We start from the raw sequence: 22,129 nt of genomic DNA on the forward strand, positions 1-22,129 counted from the left end.
CATTGTTCACATGGGCGCCACGTCACAATTAACGGCATATTTAACAGTTTCACTAACGGATGTATGAGACTGTCCCAAAATTTACACTTTAGGTATGACTCTGAGACGAAAAAAATTTGATGTACTAAATGTTGAAAACCATGAAATATGATGGTAGTAAACAGTCTTTTACCCTATGTTTATTGTAACTTGCATGTTAGTTAAACGGCAAATGACTGGTTAATAGTTTTGTATATCCAATAGTTGAGTGATGTTAATGTAACATTACTTACACATTACTCAACCGCATTAGGGTTTAGGGTTTAGTTTTTCTCTTGACATTACTCGGTTCTTTTACCAATCTAGATTTATATGTCTAAACTCTTTCTTAGAAAACGGGCAAGTGTTCAGAAAATCTCACTTTTACTCTGTTTTCTTTAGTTTTGATTTAATTTATCAGCATTGCTGGTCATTTAGGGTGTAGAATCTTCATTTAAAGCTTAGTTATTAGATTTGTAGTATTGGATTAGTGTCTTTTCTATAGGAAAAGAACAATTACAAAGAGAAGCTCCTAGGGAAAGCGAAGTTATAGAAATCTCAAAACCAAGTAGACCACGCCTCAATAGGAATAGTTTGGCAACATGACCGGTTGTCAGAAGAAGTAATTTTCTTTCAAGAGCGGCTAAGTTGTCTCTCCTTAAATCCACCATCTCATGGTTTTATCTTGTTTTCCATGTCCTCCAAAGACGGCTAAAGCTATTGAACAATTCAGGCTCTTGGGGCTTTTCTATGAGTTCGCCTCAAACATTCTTATTGCTAAAGGCCAGGCTCTTGAGGATGGAATATTGCATACTGCGTTATCAAAAGGTGATGCTCGTCTAATTATGGAAGGGGATTCCAAGTTGCTTATTGATGCAATTATGGAAGCATTTTGATTCCCTGAAACCTCAAGACCTTGGTGGCTAATATCCAGAAATTGGCTTGTCGTTTTTCTGATATTATTATTCAGCATGTCTTTCGTGAAGCAAACTTTGTGGCGGTTGCTCTCTCTAAGATAAGTCAAAATTCTTCCAAGTTTCGCATTTGGTTGGACTCTCTTCCCTCGGAGGCTTGTTTGGCTTGGTTTTGGATATTAGTGGTTCTAGTTGCCCGTGGGCCTTTGTGTTGTAATCTCTTTTTTTTTCTTACACAGAAAAAACATCAAGACAATGCCAATAGAAGATGTTTCACGCTTTGATTAATTGGGATGAGTTCAATTTGACCGCTCATACTCACAATAAAACGCTTACAAGGACTGAGAAAGGCCCAAGAACAAAAACGACGGTAGGATGAACACGAATGGTTGTGACCAAAAGCTCAGGCAACAATTGGACAGAAACCTGTAAGAATCCTATGTGGACTCAACTAGTTAGGATAAAGGAGAAGTACTAGGTTGGTAATACAAATCAAATAGAGTTTGAATACGTGTAAAGCAACATCCTATAATTGAGGAATACACTTTCAACGTGCGTTTGAAAATAAGCACTAATCACAACTGCTCCATACACGGTTTGGATTGGGTGCAACGGGTGAATAACCAACCCTCCACGATAGATGGAAGTTAGCTACCATTGCATCTATATAAAATGAATTCCCTGCTCACAGAGAAAGGGTTCTACGTTCAAAGGGTCTATCACCATTAGAATATAAAGGTCTTTAAGTGAGTAGAAGAGTTCATTAACAACCACGATAGCTTCGACAGTTATGCTGCACAAATGCATTTTCCTGAAACTACTGACATGGTACTACTATTGCTGCTCTGACAGGTTTGTCTTCGACCCTTATGTCTGATTGTGGTCTAGGGTTAATGTTAGAATAGGATTTGTTCCAACATTTGGTATCAGAGCCAACTTAACATGCCCTAGATCCATTGTATAGTTATACTGCATGATTCTGACAGATAGACATTCCGCCCTCCACATTCGTGTACAACCACTTTCATATCTGAGATGGATTGATCAGTAGTAACATCAAAAGAATAGGATTTACCATAACCATAAACAAGATATATAGAATCTGCCTTCAAATTGAACAACATTTGGTCCCGTGGATAACAAGGTTCTCAAAACCCAAATAAATTTGGGAAGACATCAACGAAATCACTAATAAATCCAGATCATTGGGGTTGTAGTGACAGCGTAAAGGGTGTGTATATCCTTTGCAGTCAAACGCTATGACTTGCAAACAAGGATAAATTATTTTAGTGACTCCAATCTCTCCACAACTAAATTAATGCTTTCTAGGCAACGCATCCGAATCTCGGTCCGTAGATTCCCTTAGCAATAGGGTGGGATGGGAGTTGCTCTTTTGGTTTTATTTGACATGGTACTAAATTACTTTAGTTATTGCTGGGTTCTTATTTGTTGATAACTATATCACTTTGAGTTTTACCTTTTTTGCTTCTATACTAACAATTTGGTTTGCAATAAATGTTAAGAACAATTAAGAGCATTGTTCGATTACAGTAAAGGAAGAATATTTGTGGTTAAAACTCATGAAATGTTCACATTCTTTTCCAAAGAAGGGGATGTATAAATTGTTGGTAGTTTTAATCAGTGTATGGCATCATATAGATCAGGCCATATTCCTATCCAAAGACTTGTAATAATTGCATGATAAGATCCTTGAATGATGGCTATACAATGAAGGTCAATGGCAGTTTATATCTCTTGCCCAAAGGTGTGATATAAACATGCATTTAACAATCACTAATGGTTTTTCAAGTTTTTCATGTCTTCGACAGCCAAAATTTTTATTCACGACAGGAAAAAGAAAGACAAAGGCTCTTCTTGATGGTTGTAAAGGTTGCGTACATCTGAGCGCACCAGATGATGCCACACCCGCTTCCGCATTCGCTCCATCTCCAGTTCTCGATCTCCAAACTGTTGGTATTTGAGTTTACAAACTAATACCAAATATGTGGGTGATACTTCATTTGATTTGTTATTATTGTCACTGATAGTGTTAATTAGTGAGCCATAGATTTTGATATATTTGTGAGTTATTTAATTTGATTGACATCTGAATTTTGATGGAATCAACCTATCCCTATTTTGGTTTAATCTGATCCAAAACCCCTTAGTTTTCTTGTTATAAAGTTATCAATTGCTCAAAAATTGTGTGCGCGAGTAATTTAAAGGAAAATAGAAATACTTGGTATCGGATTGCAATGAATGTAATTGATTCATCTATGGGAGTAAGAACCATCCATGTTATTTCTATATGTGATCGATGCCCGACAAAACCCTTACAAAGTAGTCAGGTTGCCTTCGATTTTGAATGTCATTCCTGGAAAGAATAAGAAATTATTCTTAATTTCTTTTTACCTGTTTTGTTGATCTTACTGTGAAATAAAGCATTACGTTTATAAGCGATGGGTATTCACTTTTCATCTGTGTCTTCAATTATCGGTTGTCCAATGCCTAGCACTTAATCAAGGATTGTAATGGGTCGCTGATATGACCTTTATTTTGTTAAAGTTGTGGAATATTGCTATCCCAATCAATCCAAACTTGTTAATTATGTTATAAGGTACACAATCCAACTTAAAAGAACAACCCATGTGGTTTAATAAACAAAAGATAAGCTGAATACCTTGCAAAACACATGGAGGAGTTTTGCCTTTTGATATGCCACTGATCCTTAAATCAAATCGGGTGGTGAAGAATCATTGTATGTGCAATAGTATTGTATCAGATTTTCCAATGATTTGATTTGAGTAATTTTGAACTTGAATTTTGGTGACTCTGATTTACCTCGTATTTGATTTCCTTCTTATCATTTAGTTTGAGTCCAAATGATACAAGTATTGGCAATCATCTTTCTCAAAAGTAAAGCTACTATGAGCGATATTTGCTCTTACAGCTGTATAAGAGTCTACCTTAACACCATAGTTATGGGTCCCTAGCAAAATTATAACTTCCATTAGGCTTGTAGACTCTGAATACATTGATGAGTGGTGGTGTCACAGCAGAGGGGAACCATTGTAAGATGTCGATGGTCCTTGTTTCTTTTATGTGATTATAATTGTTTGCGATTATAATTGTTCACATTAATACTTTTCTTGATAAGTCTTATTCAGGAATGATGCCAACAGAAAATAACTAAGGCTGTAACATCTGGAACAAATTATCATGTTACTTTAACCATGGACAAATGTTTATTAAATCTTCACCAAAGCGAGATTTTATGGAAATTTTGGTCTAGGTGTTGTTCTCTGTTTGGCAACATATAGGATGGTAGAAGAGGTTACATTGCATGCTTGTGCTGAAACCATTTAGGAAGAGATGAAGCTAATTGGTGCTCTAGGCCATCCAAAAAAAAAATGGCATCTTCAATTTTCTCCTTCAGTCAACATGTTTATGCGTCTATAAGCGTATGAACAAGCATATATATATAAATATGTATGAACGAATCATGTAGTCAACTGGGTTCTCTTCAATTTCACTGATTTGTGATTTGTTAAGTTGCAATATAAATATTATGGGTTATTTGCAAATTCTAGTTTAAAACTTTTGATACATTTGAGTGAATGCTGAGGTTTTTTGGATATAGATGCATGAATTTGTCAGAGTCTTAGATGAGGTGCATTTTATGTGTGAGTTCATTGGTATCTAATCCAAAGGTAAATGAAAACGTGTGGATGAAAATTCTTGGTTTATGACGAGAAAATGATATATGTATGTGTGTATGTATATATGTATGTCTATTAAAAAAATAAAAAAAAATAAAAAAATTTAAAAAAAGGCTGAGGTTAAGTGGAATTTTCTCGAAAATAATGTTCTATTTATATTTAGGTAACTGAACTTGAATTGAGTTTAAAATGAGAAATATATGAATGGTTTGAGATGTTTCAAGTGTATTATTTTATTTTTTAAGAGAATTAAGTTGATTGTTTTCTTGTTCAAAGACTTGAAGTCTTGGTTGTTTTCGTAATCTCTTACATGACTGTTATACAATAAGGTTATACAATCCATTATCAAATGGTGGTTATTTATGTTTCTTGCCTAAAGGTGTAACATAAACATGCATGAATGATGGACATGAAAGATTTGTCTGTGAAAGAAGTGAGAAAAGGGTCGGTGTTGATTGAGCACGTTGATACGAAACTGATGTTAGCTGATCTTTTGACAAAACCACTGGTTTTGGGAAATTTCAAGGAACATGTCGCAAACATGGGTGTGCATGATGATTTTGGTTTTGAGTAATTAGTATTGTTTATGTTGATTACATGACTAGAAAAAGTTATCTTGATTTATGCTGTTTTCTTTGCATTGTGTCTGTAATTAGATTTTGACTGGTAGGCTCTTGCGAATCATAAATTGTCAAAACATTTTGGGACGGAAATTATACCTGTGTAAAGGTCCTCTTCAAAGCTTTGTCTATTACCAACTGGGGCGAGCTAGTTATATTTCTTATTAGGTGGTAAAGTTTTGACCGTGAACCATTATGTAGAAATAGAATCCATGGAGCTGGATGCTGCTTTTGTCTTTTGCTTGTTCACAAAATGGAAGTTTTAGGGCACAACAGTAATGCATATTGGAGTGGGAATCTATTCCTAAGGATGGATTAGGTGATGCGTTGACCAGTAGAAGAAAAACTCCTCGGCCAAACAAATGCTTGTTTTCATTGTGTCTCAGAGAAATTTATTCGTAAAGTGGAACCGTTGGTTTGTTGAAATGTGCTAGTAGAGGAAACCAATGCTTGTTTTCACTATGTCTTGTGTCACTACAAGATTTTAGTTTATTTTCTTTCAAGCTTATTTTTTACAATGTTTATGTTAATTCAGAATTTGTGATGTGCAATTAAATGACTAATCATTGTTCCAAAGAGCATATTGGTTAAGTCTGTTATGTAGGGAGCTTATAAGGTTAATGTCCAGTGGTTGAAGATGAAAACTTGGAAGTTCAATCTATGAAGGTACACTGGGTAAATGTGTGGGAGGAAATAAATGTGATATGAGTTGGAAATTACTTGCTTGGAATGTGTATGAAATGTATATCAATTGCATCATACGGTATGATTTTGAGAATTGTGATTCCAGGGTGCATGCAGTATCATTACATGCATTGTTTTCTGGAGTTCAAGTCTCAAACGATTACTGGTAGATGCGTATAAGATGTTGGTTGCGTAAGAAACTCAAGGTGATCACTAAGGAATGATTTGTCATGGACATGTTGCTTCATACCATAACTAGTTAACGTCCATGTGGGAGAATGTAAGAATCCTATGTGGACTCAACTAGTTAGGATAAAGGAGAAGTAATAGGTTGGTAATACAAATCAAATAGAGTTACGTGTAAAGCTACATCCTATAATTGAGGAATACACTTTCAACGTGCGTTTGAAAATAAGCACTAATCATAACTGCTCCATACACGGTTTGGATTAGGTGCAACGGGTGAATAACCAACCCTCCACGATAGATGGAAGTTGGCTACCATTGCATCTATATAAAATGAATTCCCTGCTCACAGAGAAAGGGTTCTACGTTGAAGGGGTCTATCACCATTAGAATATAAAGGTCTCTAAGTGAGTAGAAGAGTTCGTTGACAACCACGATGGCTTCGACAGTTATGCTGCACAAATGCATTTTCCTGAAACTACTGATATGGTACTACTATTGCTGCTCTGACAGGTTTGTCGTTGACCCTTATGTCTGATTGTGGTCTAGGGTTAATGTTAGAATAGGATTTGTTCCAACATACCATCCTCATCAATTTTATGTTAGACAAAAGGATATTCTAATATACTCTAATGTAAAGAAAAAAGAGACTCAAACTTAAGGGCGGAAGGGCAGATACCCTACCCTAATAACTGACATAGCTTGAATATGCATGATAAACACAATATTTTTAGCCTCTTACACACTTCTACTTACTCATGTCCATTTGTTCTATTTGATTTATTCAATTTAATGATGAAAAATTAAGAGGAATAAGTGCAAAATGAATTTATTGTACGGAAACTTCATATGAAGTTAATCAATGGTCAATTCTACATTCAATACGGTCAACAATGGTGCTATCGGCCCCTAGCATGTGCAACATTGAAGTAATTTAAACCCTGTTCGGCAACCATGGTAACAATTGTTTGATTGCATCAGATGATTCAGATCATCAGATTATCCAGCAGGGACAATAAATGATACTTCCATTTATGGTTATCTCGATACCACTTTGTGTTTTAACAGAGCAAAACCGATGCTGCTAGCTGCTACCTTGAATCGAGGTTTGCCACATGAATTTCAGGAAGCAAATGGCTATCCTATGCACGGTTGAAAGTGGAGCTGCAATGGTGGTTGGAGGGTCCAATGGCAGCCTCCATCGCAGGGCCGGCAATGTGCATGGACGGTGCGGCTCCAACTTCTGGGGTCATTCGTCATAAACCACCATAGACCCTATTCGAACATGTTTATGGTATATATAAATTGAGATTCTGCTCAAAGTAATTGAACGACAAGCAAAAAATCGTCTGCTATTTATCCAACTCCACACACACACACACACATATATATACAGAAAAACAAGCAACAAAGCAAACTTAAACACATGAAATAAGTCCATCATAATTCAACAAGCTATATCTTACTTGTTCTTCAATTATGATGAGATAGCAACTACTAAGATAACTTAGAAAACAAATATCATCCAAAAAACTTGTTAATAAATCAACTATAATGTAGTCTAGGAATTGGTGTCGGCCAACATCGATGTGAAAATTGAAACGATCTGTAATTATTGGGACTTTGCGGCTCCGTTCTCCATAGCCAAGTTTTTGTACGAACGTTGCATAGTAAAATATCATGCTTACGATGCAGATATAAAACATCCCCATCGTTTGGATCACCAACCAGCATCCCAGTCCAAGACCACTTCTCTTCCTTTAGCCATTTCGCTATCGCTGGATTATCTTTTGGAACCATTTCTTCCCAGGAAACCGTTTTTATCAAACACCACTCCATCAGTTTGACTCCATTAATATCACCCTGCTGTTTTTCTACTTCTTTCCACTCCCAAATAAACAAATTTTCGCCGGACTCATCTTGAAGGAACAGCCGCAGACGCCCTCGACACACCCCTAGAGTATAAGAACATAATGCGTCCATAATGTATGGGGAATCACCAAATTCAATGAAACGACATAATTCGTTGTCGTCAACAAATTTAGCAGTAGCACGGATTGTGCTGTTCATGTTGTTGAATGGATCAAACCCGAAAAGCCTGCCATTGTGGTCCATCCAATACAACATTCCATCTAAAGCAATACACGGGTGATGGACACAGATGAACTTAGAGCCTGGGGAGCATAATATAACTATCTCTCTCCATTCACCAGTCTCAGACGAGAACATCTCAACTGTGAATGAGCTTAGGTCGTCACATTTTTGAGGGATTCGCACAACCCTGTACCTGTACTCGGTATTAAATTTGACTGTAGTGCAGCCATCTTCGGTAGGGTTATAGTAAGGATTGTCACATATGAGCCCCGCGCGTACTGTTAAGTCATGAACTCGTGGGGGAGGAGGAAGCTTTATCGACTGCTTGGTGTACGGATTGCAGATACAGTAATCACGCTCATATCTACGCTCAAAACTGCGGACTCGACAGCACAAGATTAAATCGTTATGCGTCGCTACCACACGTTGCATCCAAGGGAATAAACTTAGAGAACATTGCCCCCAAGGGAAAGAAATCTCGCGTGTTTTGAACTCGTCCGAAATCGACCTCACGGTATATAATAATACATCCCTAAGGACCTGTGTGCTGATATCTAACAATATCGTATCTGAATCAGTATGTCCTTGTTGACGTACAAAGCGGTGAATAAAAGATGGATCGGAGATGACAGAGAACCATTGCTTGGACACGCAGTTGCATTGAATAACAATTTTATATGGAAGTCGACAAAGAATTTCAACCAAGAGATGATGAGGAAGATCGTCAATATACATGATTAATTTTGGTGGTGGTTTTATCAAGATATGGGGTTTAATTTACTGCCAACATGTAAAAGTCGACCAGGCAAAAATATGATCTGCGTATATATATTAGAAGAATTCATATCCCTAACCTTTTTTGGTTTCTTTAGATTTCTTGTTCCTCAAGTTAAAATCCCTTTAAAATCCCCTTGGCTTATGGACTCCTCGTTTCTTTGTGGTAATATATAATCTACATATCGGTTCTTTTTTTTTTTTTTTTTTTTTTTTTTTTTTTTTTTTTTTTAGGGACGGGGTAGGCTTAGCCTCACAATGGGCTATCAATAATTTAATGTGGTTCAAATTCGCCATTGACAAGAATCGAGCCTAAGATCACTCACTTCCAAGTGAAGAGGAATACCACTAGACTATATACTAAGTGACACATATCAGTTAGTTGATAAGAAAGAAAAAAGAATTTGTACAGAAAACAAATGGCTAAAGCTACCTACACACCCTATTTATTTATGTTATTTGAATTTTTTCAATTCATTCGATTCGATGGTCAGAAATTGAGAAGGGTGTGTGAAAGATTAAAAAAACACTAGACAATTCAGACCAGTCAAATTGAATCGGACAGTTCCTATTGACCCACCTCACACAAAGGCTCCGAGAGTTCACGCAAACCAAAACCCGGATTTCCTGTATCTTAAACTCGAAACAGTAAAATCGGAGAGAATCCAACTTCTGTGGATAGCACCACCCAAACAAATTTCCATCCATGCAGGCCAACTCCCTTGCTGCTGATGATGATGCAATGTATAGGAGACTGCTTATTTAGCTGGAGTCCCCTTTTTCTTTTTCTTTTTTTCCTTTTTTTTTTTTCAAACATAGCTAACTTCATAAATAAAATACTCATACAAATTTAGAAAATCCAAAGGCAATCAAAACAACCAAGTAAGAGTACAACCCAATACAAAAGAAATACATGGAAACAAGCCTAATAAGAGGACTCACAACAACTCTAAAACATAAGACCATCTCGAACCCTTGGCTTAAAACCTAAATTTTTATCCAGAAAATTTAGGTTTTAACCCAGAAGCAACTTTTCTGCTCCAACCCTCCTAGCTTAAAACTTTTAGCCCCAGATTATTAAACAACGAAGCTAGGCTTTTTTTTTTTTTTTTTTTTTGAAAAGTAACTTTTAAAAAATTATTATGTAGACTATCCTAATTTAATTTTATGAACATTTTAACTTTAAAATATTTAGATTTCGATAAACATTGAAAAATCACTAAACCAACACCATAAAACTCATGAAACACTATAGAAAGAATATTAAACACATGATAGAGATGTATATTAACCGTTGGATTTAATTTTGAGTCGTTAGATTTTTTTTACCGTTAGATTTGATTATATTAGATCTTAACCGTTGAATTCAATAAATTTAAAAAATTAAAAATTAAACCTTAAATCAATTAAATATGGACTGTTCGATACCAACAACCCATTTAAACGTATGCCATTAGATTACATAAAAGAGCCATTAGGCTCATCAATGAAATAGGCAAGTGGACGACAAACCCACGTCGGTGGGTACTCAAGCTGCAGCACATGGCGAGCTCCCCTTCGTGCGCACGTTGAACTTAGGCGTTTGGCTTTCAAAACCGGACTTCCACTCACACAAGTGGGCCACACCACTAACCCAAACTCAAATCTTGGCCGAGTTTGGCTTTTTATTTTTATTTTTTAACACTTAACCGCATTTTAGCACAAGAGTTGGAATAGTTGGGGGGGGGAATAGAAGGGAAATTTTAAGACTTACTTCAAGGGTTGGAGTTGATCTAAATCTGTAAATCTGAAAATGGACAGCAGTCGCCTCCACCCAAATAGTTGCACCATCGTCGTCGCCAATGTGAAGTAGAACCAACGAACCATCTCCCCTTACTATACTGTAGTACCAAAATCAATTTATATTCTTAGACTCTAGACTCTACGATTCTAGACTTTGTGTAAGACCAAGACAGTCTATATATTTATTGTAACATGCATGTTACGCTACTACAAAATTGGCTTAATGTGTCAGAGTGTGGTAATGATTTTATACGATTAGTGTCAGATAAAATATTTCCGACCACATGTTAAAATAGTGTCGGATAACAAAGCATTGATGTCGGATATAACCGACATTAGTTCAATACTTTCTGACATGACTACTGCAGTGGGCCCTTACTCCACCAAATTTATTTTTTAAAATTTTAACAAATACTGACGGATGTAGCCGACATAAATACGTGATATAATATTATATTATTTTTGAAATTTTTTATACCAAATCCTGGCAGATATAGTCGACATCAATAACTAATATAACATTATATTATTTTCAAATTTTTAAAACCAATCCGACATGATTATATTTAAAAAAAAATCATGCTTTGTTAATCACATTCAAAAGCAACAGCAGAAGCACACCACCGTCACCATTAGGCTGGGAAGAGGGTCAATTTAATATATTCGTTAAACTGGTTAATATTTAAGAAAAAAGAGGAAAGGGAAAATGAAAGATGCTTCCAACATCTTTCCCACAAAACATGAAAGCCACACGGGTAGCAGGCATACGCAACACGTATGATGAAGGGCAAAATGGTCAATTCACTATAAATCCTATCAAAATCAGAAAACGTTAAGAAAATGAGGGCCAAATTCGTCCGCACACTATAGATCAATAGTAACCCAAAAACTGGGTTTTAGTATATATAATTTAATTTATAACATAAATATTTATTTGTGTTAATACTTAATATATTTTTTCACTATAATTGTTATGAAGATGTACACTGAGAGTTTATTTTATACTTCCCTTAATTGTAACATAATATTATGTGGTATCCATTAGTGTAAATATATTAAATAAAAGATCGAATTCATTCATTGTATTCTTATAGGGCCGATGATTGTAGCTGTAAAAAATCAGCAATAATGGAGATAAAATAACCATTAAATTGTGATTTTTTTGTTTAACATTGAAATTTTTTGTTTCGTTACCTAATCTCATAAAGTTCATTTTTTGTGATTTTTGATGTATGTGATCTCATAGTATATACAAATGAGTTTGACGGTTGGATCGTTGAAACTAGTTACGTACAATGCATATCCTGTCAAATTGATAGATTTAACAAACACTTAAAGAGTTTATTTTATACTTCTATTAAGTATAACATAAGATTCTGTGGTATCCACTAGTATAAATTTTTTAAACTGAAGATCGAATTTGTTCATTGTATTCTTTCAGGGTCGAGGAGTGTAGCTATAAAAAAAACATCAAAATCAGAGCTAAAACAACCGTTAAATCGTGATTTTTCATTCCTATGAACTTATGTGATGATATCTAACAATATCGAATCTGAATCGGTATGTCCTTGTTGACGTACAAAGTGGCGAATAAAAGATGGATCGAACATGACAGAGAACCATTGCTTGGACACGCACTTGCATTGAAGAACAATTTTATAAACAAGTCGACAAAGAATTTCAACCAAGAGATGATGAGGAAGATCGTCTATATACATTTTGGTGGTGGTTTTATGGGGTTTAATTTACAGCCAACATGTAAAGTCGACCATTCGAAGTCGAAGACATGATCTGTGTATACTTTTTTTGGTTTCTTTAGATTACTTGTTCCTCAAGTTAAATCCCCCTTGGCTTATGGACTCCTTGTTTCTTTGTGCTAAGAATAATGTATCACTATCACACAAGGAAACCGTCTCCTTAATATTAAGCTGTATATAATCATAATTCAATAAGAAATAAAAGAGAATTTGTTTTCCAAATGGCTAGTGCTTGCACTATCCACACACCTTGTTTATTTATGTTATTTGATTTTCTTCAGTTCATTCGATCCAACTGCTGGAAATTAAGACGGGTGTGGAAGATAAAAGAGCACCAAACAATCCGGACCAATCAAATTGAGTCCGACAACCCACATTAACTTGTTCTACTGACTCACCTCACACAAAGACTCCGATCTCTCTTTCACACATAGTAAGGACCCATATTTTCTGGACTTAGACTTCAAACAGTAAAATTCAGAGAGAATCCAAATACTGTGGATAGCACCACCCAAACAAATTTCCATCCATGTAGGCCAACTCCCTTGCTCCTGATGATGATTTGGCAGTTGTTCTACATTGATGGAAATTTATGATAGCTATCAACCTTCAGAGAGTTAACGTGGGCTTACACATCGAAATGGTGGGAAAATTTTGGGCTAAGAAAGGCCCAAGAAACAAGCCCAAATTCTGATCGTAGGATGAACATGGACGAGGGTTGGGATTAAAAGCCTTGACAATATCAAAGGAGAAGCCGAATTCATCCTTTTTTTTTTAACAAAGCGATATTGTAACTTACTATATTTAAAAAAAAAGACAAAAAAGTTTAAGAGATCACTGAAGAAGCGAAACTAGTGAATTTAATGTACAAACTTCATATGAAGTCAATGGTCAATTCTGCTTTCAATATGGTTAACGATGGTGCTAGCTATAGCCTGTCCTGTAAACCATGGCAACAAATGTTAGATTGCATCAGATTCAAATCATCAGAGTATCCCGCAGCTGCAACTTTGTGAATCCTGCGGCCCTTCGAACCATCGATCCCATACCAGATTTACGGGTCCAATTGTTCTGCAACCAGAATAAATCAAGATGGAGCATTAGAAATTTAGAGATTGTAGCAAGCCAATTGTATTATTGCCAAGTGAAGAGATTGGTTATGGAACAAACACTGGGAGTAGAGGATCCGGCCTGCCTTCGATGTAGGGCAGCAACCTATGGAATATTAACAAAAAAAGAGCATTGCTCATCACTTTCGATCGAGTTTATCAGATTTATCATGTTAGGAACTTAAGACTTGGGACCGGATACTTTATATATGGCTCCTACTTTCGATCGAGTTTATCAGATTTCTCATGTTAGGAACTTAAGACTTGGGACAGGATACTTTATATATCGTACTCATACTTACTCTGAACATATGGTTGAAACATTTTCGGTTCTTTCGAGCTCTTCCAACTCCTCCTGGATATGCAAAGAAATAAAGAAACATCAAAATGAGATTGACTGACTCACACAACTATGACCTTCTGTAGTACTTTAAATATGATAAAAATGCAGATAATATAATGTCAATCGACACAAGTTTGAATGTGCATCAAAGTTACAAAGGTTGCATTAACTAAAAGAAGGAGAATTAAAAGACTATATATAGACAACATTAAACACGAATACGAAAAAAACTCATCTACCTCATGTGCAGAATAAATGTAAAACGCGTATCTGTTAAATTAAAAGCTGTGAAATACAGTTTATTCAAGTAATTAATCACAGAGAGCACTTAATCTGTCTAAAGGGGTGTAGCTATGGTCCATGGACGAGAAAGACTGTTTTCTGCTTATATATCGATGCCAAATTTAGCACTGTTTCGCATAAGCTACGTGTATAGAAATCTATGGAGAAATGCTCAATTGTTACAACAAAACCTAGAACAATGCAAGGGATATGGAACATAAGAAATTCCACAAGAGAAATAAAACAAGCAGAGCGGACAATTCATATGCATATACAATTCAAGCAACTTTGTGATTTTCCCCTAAAACAAGTTATATCTAGTGAGTTCACATGCAGTGTGATTTTCCCCTACAACAGCTCTTAATCCACCAATATGAAAGAGAGCAACTTTCTGTTTACCATGATGATAAATCTACTTAAGAATTAAGCTACATTTTTCAGTTTTCAAGTCAAATGTGTTGTTGACCAAGTCTGCAGCCAATTTGCTAACCTCACCAGTTGTAGAAAATCATCACCTCTCCATTAACAATTTCCCTAAATTAATACCAAAAAACAGTGAGAGAAATTGCATCCCTAAATCCCAAATTTCCCACAAAAGTGGAACTTCTCAATGTTTTGACCACTCAAATGTCAAGATTTTAGAGAGACGGACCAGCGACCCGTTCCAGTTCTTACATTCTTCAACACCAAAGCCCCAATCACAATATGCAGTAAAACCCATTTTCCAAAACCTAGAAAACTTTTCTTCCTCATATAACCAATGCCAAGAAAACATGTCTTGGCAAAAATAACCCTCATCCCATTTTCTTTCACCTTTCCCTTTTTCTGTAAAGAAAGTTACTTTCTTGACCTTAACACCCAAAGCTGCAAACTTTATTAACACAAAACTAGAATTGCAACGTCAAAAGGGCAAAAATAAGAAGTGGGAAATGTTTTACAAGAATTTTCCCGGGAAACGAACAGCATTCAGAGAAAACAAGCAAGTGGGAAAACGAAAAAGAAGAAACCTCCAAGAATTTGAGTTCTTGCTCGAGGCGGCTGAGTTCGGCGAGAATCCGATGCCTTCCTCTGTTATCAGTGGAGCCTCCTCCTCCGACTGAACCAACCGGAGCTACCAGCTGCTGCGCCTGTTCGTCCACAGACGACGCCGTATCGGACGCCATTCTTCTCCGCCAGCTCACGCACACATTACAAACCCATGTAATATATCAGCACACAGATCTGGTGGGTGGTGTTTCGGAGAGTTGGGTGAAGAAAAAGAGAATTTTCGTACAAGTTCGACTTTTCTTTATCTCTATCGACTTAATATTTTCAAGCAACAAGCTTACACCAAAAACGGAAAAGAAAAAACAAAAATAAATATCAAGACTTTTTGGCTTCATTTTGCTTTCCCACTTCCTAGTTTGTCCCTTGGGAGATAAAACATTCGTAACGGTATTTTAAATTAAGTCCGTATTATCAGAACGATATTTTAAATTAATTACATATTGTTATAACGGTATTTTAAATGAATAATGTATGTTACTAAGTAACTCTTTTGTGATATAAATGAAATCCGATGTGTACATCATTAATATTGTTCAACTAATATTATGTTAAAACTCTGATAATATTTGTATTTGAAAAAGAAAAATGAATTATGCACAAGCATTAATTCCCTAGAAAAAAAATACTTCATATAAATAATATGAGATTTGTATTATTATGTTATTATTTATTGCAGTGGCGGATCTAGAATTTGAACTTTAGAGATCTCAATGTTACATACAAGTTTTTTTAAAAGGGAACAGAGCACCAAGCGAGCAAAAAGATAATCAGTTTATTCATTTGGCGGGTTTGTTGTGCATATGTCACAGATATCGATATATTCTGAAATAATCTGATGAGTGATAATGTGATATAGAGATAATTTGGAGTTATGTCGACGTACCTGTCGAGATATACCTACCATGCATTACATCAAAAATTAGTAAGCATAAAAAGGACTCGTACCAATATTCGAAAGGTCATCGGAAGACCTTTACATGTATATTTTCGGACTCCTATATTTCCAGCCGCTCCTTATTTATTGTATTGTGATGCATACTACTTACCCCATGAATAGACACGAACACGACACAAATGTATATAAGTAAACCCGCATGACCTAACTTCCACGGACTAAAGGAGTTTGGAAGGTAAGCCGTTTTCTTCATTCATTTCATACCATAAATAATGAACGAGGTTGAAGACTCGTGGAAAGAGTGTTTCTGTTGATTATTCTTCATTAGTATTTAATCCCTGTTTTAAACTAGATAATGTGTTTCAAGTGGCACAACAACAGCAGTTAAGATGCGGCTTTGGCTTTATTAAAAAGTGTTTTTTCTTTGTGTTGGCTAGATCCCACTTGCCTTTGGGTGTCTGTCTCTTTCTGGTTGTTCATGTACTGTGTAGGTATCTTATATGTTTCAAATGAGGATCGAGAATCTCCGAGATTCATGAATTGTGTCTATTTATCATATATTAAACAGTTAATTTTTATTTTAATTTGTTTTATTTTAAATTAAACACAAACAGTACCTGACGAAAACTGACCGTACGATATACGATGAACAAATATAATTCATGGATTCCCGGAATCCTCACAAAGAAGATCTAGAGAAAATCTTGATTCCTATGTTTATGCTTGTATACATGCCACGTGTTTTAAAAATAACTAAAATTAAAATAAATTACGAGATGTGGATTGGATTTACCAAAAGCTCGAGTGTGCAACGGAAAATGCTAGGAGGACTTTGTTCATAATATTTTTTAATAAAATAATGTGCAGTTAACAGTTAGATTTCATTCAGTGGTTTGAACAAAAAAATCTAATTATCAGCTGCCCCATCATTGTGGCCTACAAATATAGTCTAGAAAAATGATCTCTCTAGTATCACTTGGGTGCAAAAAAGGGTTTTGAGGGCCAAGACTTTTGAGCTAAATGCTTTTAGAGACAATATTAAGGGAACTCTTTTAAAAGTAGGACTCTCCATTGACTCTATACCAGCTCACAATTTAACGTCAATTCTCGTGTCAATATTATAAAATATTATGTCATAAACATGAGATGACAGATGGTCCATAGAGAGTTTCGCGCTTTGAGAGAGTCTCCTTAACATTTCTCAAAAAAGAAAGAAAGTAAAGCTTTTCATTTCAACTTCCAATCACAATAACAAACTAGTTTGTCCATATTTTTCAGTTCTTATTACATTAGATTAGGAGTATATTACGTTTCTTGCAAGAAACACAACCAAATTTATAAAAAAAAAAATAAAAAAAAAAAAAAAAAGCATATCAACTTCATGGCTCAGCTTTAGGCACCTTCACAGGAAACTCTTCCATTACATAAACTAAGTTATGCTTGGAGCCATCATACTTTCACTAGTACAAAAAACACTTTGCGCGACGCGGGTCCTTCGTCGTGTAAAGTCAAAAAAATGTCGCGGAAAAATTAGCCCAACAAACTTTCGTCGCGCACCAACCGTCACGCAAGGGCAGTGACAGAAGGGTTTGCGTGACGCAGGTGGTCTCAACGTCGCGCAAAGTGTCTTTGTTAGTGAGTTTATCATTTTGATAGGGTACGCATTGTATAAAACTAATTTCAACGATCCAATCGTCAAAATTGTTTGTATATGCCTCAAGATCGCATAAGCAAAAAATTGCAAAAAACAAACATTAAAATATCAAGTAAAGGGACAAAACTTTTCAACGGTTATAAACGAAAAATCACGATTAACGGTTATTTTAACTCCGATTTTGATGATTTTTTACAGCTACACTCTTGGATCCTATATGAATACAAGGAACTGATCCGATCATCAATTTAAAACATTTACACAAGTGGATACCACAAAATCTTATGTTATACTTGATGAAAGTATAAATAAAATATAAGTGTTAGGGAATCTATCGTTTTAATGGGATACGCATTGTACAAAACTAGTTTCAACGATCCAACCGTCAAACTTGTTTGTATATGCTTCGAGATTGCATAGGCCAAAAATGGCAGAAAACAAACCTTCAGAGATCAAGTAATAGGACAAAACTTTTTGACGGTTATAAACAAAAAAATCATGATTTAACGGTTATTTTAACTCCGATTGTGATGATTTTTTACAGCTACACTCATGGATCCTATATGAATACAAGGAACTAATCCGATTGTCACTTTACAATATTTACACAAGTGGATACCACAAAATCTTATGTTATACTTGATGAAAGTATAAATAAAATATAAGTGTTAGAGAATCTATCGTTTTAATGGGATACGCATTGTACAAAACTAGTTTCAACGATCCAACCGTCAAACTTGTTTGTATATGCTTCGAGATCGCATACGCCAAAAATGAAAAAAAACAGACCTTTAGAGATAAAGTAACGGGACAAAAATTTTCGACAGTTATAAACGAAAAAATCACAATTTAACGGTTATTTTAACTCTGATTGTGATGATTTTTTACAGCTACACTCTTGGATCCTATATGAATACAAGAAACTAATTCAATCGTCAATTTAAAACATTTACACAAGCAGATACCACAAAAGAAAAAGGCAATGCAAGAACCCCAAAAGAAAAGCAAAAGAAAAAAAAAACACTTTGCGCGACTCATGTCGACCTATGTCTTCCACAGTTTTAACTTCTTGTTTACCCCTTCCACTCCTGCCTTAAAATTATTGTTTAAGGACCTATATGATGAGATCACATATTCTAAATCGTAAAGGGTAGAGACTACACCTAAAATGATTAGGGAATCGATCCTTTTAATGGGATACGCATTGTACGAAACTAGTTTCAACGATCCAACCAACAAACTTGTTTGTATATGCTTCGAGATCGTATACGCCAAAAATGGCAAACAACAGACCTTTAGAGATTAAGTAACGGGATAAAACTTTTCGATGGTTATAAGCGAAAAAATCACGATTTAACGGTTATTTTAACTCTGATTGTGATGATTTTTTACAACTACACTCTTGGATCCTATATGAATACAATGAACTAATTGGATCGTCAATTTAAAATATTTACACAAGTAGATACCACAAAAGAAAAGCAAAAGGAAAAAAAAACACTTTGCGCAACATAGGTCCACATGCGTCGCGCAAAATAGCTTTGCGCGACGCATGTGGACTTACGTCGCGCAAAGTGTTGTTTTTTTTGTTTTTTTCTAAGTTCCACAGTTTTAACTTCTTGTTTACCCATTCCACTCCTGCCTTGAAATTATTGTTTAAGGACCTATATGATGAGACCACGTATTCTAAATCATACACATGTGTTCCTACGTCACGCAAAGTTTTTTTTTTGTTTTTTGTTTTTATTTTTTGTTTTTTCTATGTTCCACAGTTTTAACTTCTTGTTTACCCCTTCCACTCCTGCCTTAAAATTACTGTTTAAGGACCTATATGATGAGACCACGTATTCTAAATCGTAAAAGGTAGAGACTACACCTAAAATGATTACTAACCACGTAATAGAATAATGGTTTGACAAAGCTGTAAACTGGCTTATTCTCTAAATCTCTAACATTCTAGTTTCCTCTTCCCAATTTGGTGAGAAATGAAATCTATCCATTTTTTAGCACACATCAATCTATCCCTAAATTAGAACAAGTTAACTGAGCAGCTTGCAGTTTCTTAGCTTTTGTTTCCCTAAACCTATCAAAATCCTTCTTACTCCTAGTCATTCATTCTACTCATTCAATTGTTTAAAACCAAAACTCAACTTGTTAAAAATAAGCATTGACAAAGATAATTAAAGAAAAAACATAAATACAAAAAAATAAAAAAATCCAAACATAAATGTAATCAATAAATAGTTAATTAATTAATCAAATAAATACAATACTTGAAGGTGATGATGGCGAGGGTTGAGAGATATGGAAAGTTTGAAAGAGAGAGGTTGAATGTGAAGAAAAAGGCCCTTGTGTGTGGTTATTTTAGAAAAAAAAAAGTCGTCGACTTTGCGCAACGCCACATACGTTGCGCAAAACAGCTTTGCGCGACGCAGGTTCAACTACGTCGCACAAAGTGGGATGGTTCAGCACCAAAATTTTGGGCGACGCTAAACACAAAACGTCGCGCAAATAGCCTTTGCGTTACGCAAAGTTGTTTTGTGCGACGTAGGTGTACCTTCATTGAGCCAAATAGCTTTTCGCAACGCAAGCCTTCGTCGCGCAAAGTGTCGTCGCACAAAGGCTATTTGCGCGACATTTTATGTTTAGCGTCGTCGCGCAAAGGCTATTTGCGCGACAAAATTTTCTGCGTCGCGCAAGTTTCCGTCCCTTTGCGCAACAAAATTTTCTGCGTCGCGCAAACATGTTTTTGTACTAGTGTTCTCTCTATGTTCCCACATTACATAGGCCTTCTCTCCATGGATGGCGTCGTCACCGACCTGCAACTGCTCTCCATTGAGCCTGAGCGGAATGAATTGCCTCAGAAGCAAATGATGCTAGTGATGATCACATTGACAGCAACCACAAACCCTAGTCCTAGGAATTGGCTTCTCATTTGCTTAAACCCTGCATTAACTTGGCCACTATGGATTCCATAGGCAAGGCCAATGTAGTGTTGCCAATTTTCGGTTAAGAAGAATATACGGCAGAGCTTTGGGTGGGCAAAGAAGTCGGCAAGGATGCCTCCTAGGCTTCCGGCCACGGCGTGGGTGTGGAACACGACCATGGTTGTTAGTGTATAAATTGATGAACTAATTAGTGAAGATTATAAGTTTTCATTAGCGTTATGCCTCAGCTCATAGGCTGAGTTTGTGTGTTAAAATGTAATGTGTTGGTTAAGTCTAATAGGGCTTAACATTGGACATATGTCTTAATCTTAGTGTAGGATGTAAAGGATGGCTGAGATTGAATTTAGGTATTTTAAATTAATTACGTATTGTCATAACGGTATTTTAAATGAATAATGTAATAATGTATGTTACTGAGTAACTCATTTGTGATATAAGCGAAATTCAATGTGTACATCATTAATATGTTCAACTAATATTATGTTAAAACTCTGATAATATTTCTATTTGAAAAAGAAAAATGAATTATGCACAAGCATTAATTCCCTAGAAAAAAAATATTTCATATGAATAGTACGAGATTTGTATTATTATGCTATTATTTATTGCAGTGGCGGATCTAGAATGTGAACCTTAGAGATCTCATTGTTAAATACAAGGTTTTTTAAAAGGGAACAGAGCACCAAGCAAGCAAAAAGATAATCAGTTTATTCATTTGGCGGGTTTGTTGTGCATATGTCACATATATCGATATATTCCGAAACAATCTGATGAGTGATAATGTGATATAGAGATAATTTGGAGTGATGTCTATGTACTTGTCGAGATATACCTAGCATGCATTACATAAAAAATTAGTAAGCACAAAAGGGACTCGTACCAATATTCGAAAGGTCATCGGAAGACCTTTACATGTATATTTTCGGACCCCCATATTTCCACCCGCCCCTTATTTATTATATTGTGATGCATACTACTTGCCTCATGAACAGACACGAACACGACACAAATGTTTATAAGTAAACCCGCATGACCTAACTTCCATGGACTAATGGAGTTCGGAAGGTATGTCGTTTTCTTCATTTATTTCATACCATAAACAATGAACAAGTTTGAAGACTCATGGAAAGAGTGTTTTTGTTGATTATTCTTCATTAGTATTTAATCCCTGTTTTAAACTAGATAAATGTGTTTCAAGTGGCACAACAACAGCAGCTAAGATGCGGCTCTGGCTTTATTAAAAAGTGCTTTTTCTTTGTGTTGGCTAGATCCCACTTGCCTTTGGGTGTCTGCTTTTTCATGT

The 22,129-nt window shown here is 35.6% G+C and overlaps 2 protein-coding genes across 3 annotated transcripts; both read right to left on the reverse strand.

The window, feature by feature from the left end:
* Positions 1-1,879: 1,879 nt before the first annotated feature.
* On the reverse strand, positions 1,880-8,667 carry LOC126617205 (uncharacterized). Its single transcript, XM_050285239.1, has 2 exons — positions 7,830-8,667; positions 1,880-1,962 (listed from the first exon to the last, which is right to left on the reverse strand). The coding sequence occupies exons 1-2, from the start codon at positions 8,665-8,667 to the stop codon at positions 1,880-1,882; spliced, it is 921 nt and encodes a 306-aa protein (XP_050141196.1).
* A 4,706-nt stretch (positions 8,668-13,373) lies between these two features.
* Positions 13,374-15,608, reverse strand: LOC126614295 (guanine nucleotide-binding protein subunit gamma 1-like). 2 transcript variants are annotated; one of them, XM_050281880.1, is made up of 4 exons: positions 15,290-15,601; positions 13,960-14,012; positions 13,719-13,763; positions 13,374-13,619 (listed from the first exon to the last, which is right to left on the reverse strand). In XM_050281880.1, exons 1-4 carry the CDS (start codon positions 15,443-15,445, stop codon positions 13,535-13,537), a joined length of 339 nt encoding a protein of 112 aa, XP_050137837.1. In that variant the 5' UTR covers positions 15,446-15,601; the 3' UTR covers positions 13,374-13,534. The 2 variants fall into 2 exon arrangements, with proteins under 2 accessions (XP_050137837.1, XP_050137838.1); XM_050281881.1 differs by lacking the exon at positions 13,719-13,763 and having other exon boundaries at positions 15,290-15,608.
* Between the last annotated feature and the right edge of the window lie 6,521 nt (positions 15,609-22,129).

Source organism: Malus sylvestris, chromosome 3 (genome assembly GCF_916048215.2).
Source record: "Malus sylvestris chromosome 3, drMalSylv7.2, whole genome shotgun sequence".
Classification (NCBI taxonomy): Eukaryota; Viridiplantae; Streptophyta; class Magnoliopsida; order Rosales; family Rosaceae; genus Malus; species Malus sylvestris.

Excerpts from the sequence above, each read along its gene's own strand:
- LOC126617205 (XM_050285239.1), bottom strand. The coding sequence starts at position 8,667 with ATGCAACGTGTGGTAGCGACGCATAACGATTTAATCTTGTGCTGTCGA. Across the intron at positions 1,963-7,829 it reads GGATGTTTTATATCTGCATC|ATATGAAAGTGGTTGTACAC; the intron begins GTAAGCATGATA and ends AATCCATCTCAG.
- LOC126614295 (XM_050281880.1), bottom strand. The coding sequence starts at position 15,445 with ATGGCGTCCGATACGGCGTCGTCTGTGGACGAACAGGCGCAGCAGCTG. Across the intron at positions 14,013-15,289 it reads AAGAACTCAAATTCTTGGAG|GAGGAGTTGGAAGAGCTCGA; the intron begins GTTTCTTCTTTT and ends TTGCATATCCAG. Across the intron at positions 13,620-13,718 it reads CCGGATCCTCTACTCCCAGT|AACAATTGGACCCGTAAATC; the intron begins GTTTGTTCCATA and ends TTCTGGTTGCAG.